The following is a 5,416-nucleotide window of genomic DNA, read 5'->3' as shown; positions in this document are numbered from 1 at the left end:
AAAAGAAGGATCCCTGTTTCATGAAGAAGGTGGCCCCTTTTTAAATCTCATATTTAGGAAAATTCAATTATCAAGTAGAGACATGCTCTGCCTCTGACTGAACGGCCAGACATACTGGGGAGGAATCTCACCAATGCCACATCGGCGCTTGTCCTCGTGATCACAGGTGCTTCATTTAAATGGCATCAAATTGCTTCATTGCCAGCCTATAAAAGTCTCACCATACGCAAGCTCCTCAGAGCCTTGACTTCGTCCAGTGTTGCTCCTGCCAAGAAAGAAGGTAAGTCTTACCTACCTGCGATAGGGACTTGGCAAGAAACAGAGCTGAGGTGGAGCTGGGGTGGAGTGATAGGGGATACAGAATGAGCCAGGAATAGACATTGAGGGCGTCTGTGGAAAACGAGGATGCCATTGATGATGGAAAACTGAGGCTCTGGCTGGATAGGGCAGGGGGCAGTTCCACTTGGGCAGGGATTTCAGAGGACTGGGTTCCTCTGGGGCCACGTGCGACATCTTTTCTTGGCTCTACTAACTATCAGATTAAACCGGCATTCAAGTGCCCCAACAGGTAGAGACTTACTAAGTCTTGAGGCCGCGTATTGCTTTCTCGGGTTCAGTTTAAGACTCAGGTTAGCTCAGACACATACATCCGCCCTCCCTGAGGACTTGCTGGATTAGAAGAAATAATAAGGGATGCCACCCCAAAGGGGAATAGTGGTGGAGGGCAAACTGGTGGAGAGTAAAGTAAGGCTGATTTACAATGTAGACACTGAAGGATGAAGGCAGAGGCCTGGAGAGTTTGGTAGGAATGTGCAGTTGCTGTTTCAAGGCTGCCCTCCATTTCCTACTGTGGGAGAAGAGTAGCAGGCGTGAGTGGTGGCTTGTCTGAAGTCACATAGCCAGCTAGAGGTGAGAGGAGTGAACCTGGAACCCTTGACTCTGCACCTACCTTACTGCCAGATGGACAGTCTCTGGATGGTAATGATCTCAAAAGGGAGACCTTTTTTCAGGTCACTCTCCCAAGTGGATGCAGTGCAGAATTTTCTGGAAACTTTTCTGGTCTTAGAGTTTTGATGGGTCTTTTCTTTTCAGATTTTTCAAAACCACAGCAAGATGTGTGACCAGCAAAAGCAGCCACAGTTCCTTCCATCTTGTGTGAAGGGTTCTGGACTGGGAGCCGGTCAAGGTAGCATTGGCGCCTCTGGGGAAAGCCAGGCTTCAGGCCCGGTGCAAACTGTTGGTGCTCCAGGGCCTGTTCCCTTCCAGCCTCAAACCATCGTGAGATACTACTCAGCTCCGGTTCCAGCTCAGACTTATGTAAAATACCAAGTCCCATGCCAGACTAAAACTTACGTGAAATGCCCAACTCCCTGCCAAACATACGTGAAGTGTCCAGCCCCGTGCCAGACGACATATGTGAAATGTCCAGCCCCGTGCCAGACGACCTGTGTGAAGACTCCAGCCCCGTGCCAGACAACCAGTGTGAAGTGCCCAGCCCCGTGCCAAACAACCAGTGTGAAGTGCCCAGCCCCGTGTCAGACAACCTACGTGAAGTGCCCAGCCCCGGGCCAGGCTCAGACGTATTATGTGCAGTACCAGGTTCCTTGCCAGACCTACTACACCCAGGCGTCTTCAAGTGGTTTAAGTTCTCAGTGCGGTGTCCCTGACCCATGCTCTATCCCATGTTCCATGAGCTACTGCTGTTTGGCTCCCCGGTCTTTTGGGGTGAGTCCTCTGAGACGCTGGGTCCAGCGGCCCCAGGGATGGAACACAGGATCTGGTTGCTGTGAGGATTCTGGGTGCTGTGGCTCCGGAGGCTGCGGCTCTGGAGGTTGCGGCGGCGGCGGCTGCGGCGGCTGCGGCTCTGGAGGCTGTGGCTGTGGCTGTGGTTCTGGTTGCTGCTGTTTAGGAATTATTCCCATGAGGTCCCGAGGTCCTGCATGCTGCGACAGCTGTGACAACGACGATGACTGCTGCTGTTAAACACAAAAGGACTCTACCCTGCTTCCAAAATTTACCTCCTGCTATGTCTTCTGAAACTTCCCATCCCCTGTTTCTCCCAGATTCCCCGGTTCTCTGTAACTTGCTTCCTTTATCAAGGCATCCTGCCAGAGTTAGCACAGCCCCCAAACTGTGGCAAGAATAAAGCTCTGAGTGCAAGGCATGGCGGCTCCTGTTGAATTCTTGGCTCTGTGTTTGTGCCTCTCGTTAGAAAGCCTCGTCTTCCTCTTCTTGCTCTTGGCTTTCAACTATCAGATGGAAGATCTAAATGAACAGTGCAAATAGATAAAGCTGGTGAACTTCCAGCTTGGGATTCTGACGTCATCTAGTGCTGTAAACAGCCTCGTTTGAGCTAGGGAGTGAGGCTGTAGATTTTGGGTTTGGGGTCGGCTTCCCTCCTTTCTTCTGATTAATCTGCGGCGTTTTGGTCGCAGACTCTCCCTGAGGCGTGGCTTTTGCTGCTGCTCCTATGCAACCCTTGAGTTCCTCGACATCATAGGATGGTACACCATAGGATGGTACCGCTGTTGTGAAAGTGGTTTGATACTGGTGGGCTTTGTGTGTTAATTTTTTCTCATTTATTAGGCCTTTCTTCTTGAGGATACAGGGTTCAGGCCTGATGCTTTAGACAAGGCCTCTCCTGCTCCGGGAAAACAGTGTTCAGGTCAGCTCTGGCAGTAAGAAAGGTATCTCCAAGAGGAAGGAGAACCTTGTGTGACAAGCATCCTAGCTCCAAGGCCAGGTCGCCATTGTCGCTAGCACTCAGTCACAGATGATTCTGAATGATGTTTTATGTCTGAAGGCTCTAAAACACACACACACACACACACACACACACACACACACACACACACACTACCTGGGTGGTGTTGGTTTCTGGATTGACAGCTCAATTAGCAAAATGATTCTTAAGTAAGATGAGTCTAATCCCCAGGACCCACTTATAAGTAGTTTGGCACGTTAGCACGAATGCTGCACACTGACAATCCCAGTAATGGGGAGGTCAGCCAACACAGTCTACACAGTGAGTCCCAGGCCGGCAAGCGATAGACCTTTTCTGAAAAATAAAAACAGACAAACAAACACCAAGAAACATACAAACAGCAGCAGCAGCAACAACAACCAAGGTTGATGGCACGCCGAGGAACATCTGCGGCTGACTTCTGGCTTCCAAAGGAATGCACAAGCAAACATCTTCACCCGTGCACACGCACACAGACACGCACATACAAAACACACCAAGGGTAACGTCTGTCCGCAAGAACCACACAGGCCTGGTACACGGAGACACTGTATTTGGCGAATCCATAAATGATTGGCAGAGAGAGGGTGGGGAGGGAGAGGAGCAGGAAGTAGTGGGATGTAACTAGGAAACTGTTTAGTTGTATCTAGTGCCCTGTTGTCTTTTAATGTTTAAGCACCTGATGCTCCTTAAATCAGAGCCGGGAATGGCCTTGCCCAGGATGGTGTGTTCTTCTTGAACCATCAAGTGGTACTTGCAGCGTGGGAAGATGAGAGTGCCGCTCACTCTGAAGTTAACACAGGATGCGGTGCCTTTCTATGTTGCCTGTTTAGCAGTTCTGTAACCAGCATAAGCTCTACTTCCAATCTTTTCATTTTTCTTAATTTAAAAGAATTCACATGCGTTTACATGTGCCTGAGTGAGCTTATGTACACAATGTGTGTACAGTTCCCATAGAAGCCAGAAGAGGGAATTGGGCCCCCTGCAACTGGGGTTATAGGCAGTTGAAAGGCTCCATGTGGGTGCAAGAAACTGAACCCAGGTCCTCTACAAGAGCAGCACGCACTCTTAACTGTTGAGTCTTTTTCTCAATCTCACCATCTCTTTTTTTATACTAGGTAACGACACTTTTTTCCTATATGACGTGATGTCTTAAAAACATCTTTGGAAGCCAGGCATGGTGGCACACCTTTAGTTCCAGCACTCAGGGAGGCAGAGACAGGAGGATCGCTGTGAGTTTGAGGCCAGCCTGGTCTACAGAGTGAGTCCAGTGTAGCAAAGGCTATGTTGGCATTAAAGATGGTTGTGAGTTGCTATTATGTGACTGCTGGAAACCAATCCTGGGTCCTTCAAGTGTGTTTAACCACTGAACCATCTCTCTGGTACCTTCTTTTTTTTTTTTTTAGTGTTTAGGCTTTACCCATATTTACATTACTATCCATCCATCCAGCTACACATATATGCTAGGATCCATGTATGGCATTTTTTTTTTTTGGAATTTGGCTCACCTCACTTAATATTATGCTTTCCAGATTCACCTATTTTTCTCTTTACAATCCATGGATGTACTGTCTGAATGGAGTAAGTAACGCATCTAATTGTATCCTGTTACTGTTGGCTTATAGTGCTCTGTGCATCTAACTAGGCCCTTGCTATTGGCCTTTCATTGAAACAAGTTTTCTATATGTGCCTATGGCAGGCTTAGATCTTGTAGATAGTCCAGACTGGCTTTTATCTTAAGGTGAGTGGTGTAAATTTGTAGTTTAGGGATTGTGTAAATCGCATGCATTATTCTCAGGCCAAGAAATTTATTTTCAGTTTGAGAATTAGGTCTCTGACCTCCATGAAGACACATGGTGGAAAAGCACATAAATACTTTGCACAATTCATGTCTTCAGCAAAGTCCTGGTATGTGTTAGATGGACACACAAAAGAATACAGAGGTTGTTTCACCTCTCAAGGCACCTGAAATGAGTACTTGGGAGATTCTCCCAGGGAACGCAACACTGGTCGTCAGGGACCCGGAGATTCTCCCAGGGAACGCAACACTGGTCATCAGGGGCCCTTGTTTTATACAGACTTCAGGAAACCAAACAGTCCAAAGCCAGAGTTTGGCTGCTTTCAGGAACATGGGCAATCTGGAAAGGCTGTAGGGAAGTCATATGACCGATTTCCAAGGATTCATCAGTCAATAGATATTGAAAGATATTGAAATATGTTGTGTCTCAGGTACCATTTCTATGGTTTTGGGGGTTTGTAGGGGAGAGGCAGGGGAGAAGGAAATGAACAATTCAGTATTCTAATGAAGGAATAAAGGAATGTGGCTACTCAACTACGACAGTAAGGAGGGTTCCAAACACTGTGTGGTTTTACCCGGTCAGGAGAATAGAATGACATGGCTCGGAGAAAGTGCGGCTCGTCCAGGCGGGACAGGACTCGGCTGGGAGGGAAGGCATTCCCTGCACAGGTGAGGGCCCATACGGGTTCTGTGCTGGGGGCTCAGTACATTGAAGGGTCTGCCAGACAAAGAGAGGAGCAGATGGGCAGCAGGAGGGCCTGGAAATCAGGCCAAGTCACCAGAGGGATCTAAGCAGCTGCTCTCAAAATCCATGGAGGCAGGTGAGAACACATGATATTTCCATAGTGAAAAATGTCACATTTCAGAACAATAAA

General features: G+C 48.2%; 1 protein-coding gene across 1 annotated transcript; it reads left to right on the top strand.

The window, feature by feature from the left end:
* Positions 1 to 215: 215 nt before the first annotated feature.
* KPLCE (KPRP N-terminal and LCE C-terminal like protein) lies at positions 216 to 2,164 on the top strand. Its single transcript, XM_084768996.1, has 2 exons — positions 216 to 280; positions 1,093 to 2,164. The coding sequence occupies exon 2, from the start codon at positions 1,114 to 1,116 to the stop codon at positions 1,981 to 1,983; it is 870 nt and encodes a 289-aa protein (XP_084625122.1). The 5' UTR covers positions 216 to 280; positions 1,093 to 1,113; the 3' UTR covers positions 1,984 to 2,164.
* Positions 2,165 to 5,416: the final 3,252 nt, after the last annotated feature.

Source organism: Acomys minous, assembly GCF_964271855.1.
Source record: "Acomys minous genome assembly, chromosome: 19".
Taxonomy (NCBI): Eukaryota; Metazoa; Chordata; class Mammalia; order Rodentia; family Muridae; genus Acomys; species Acomys minous.
Note: the sequence above shows the minus strand (reverse complement) of the source record. Positions and strands in the feature narration are given on the sequence as shown.

Coding starts and splice junctions, on each gene's coding strand:
- KPLCE (XM_084768996.1), top strand. CDS start 1,114: ATGTGTGACCAGCAAAAGCAGCCACAGTTCCTTCCATCTTGTGTGAAG.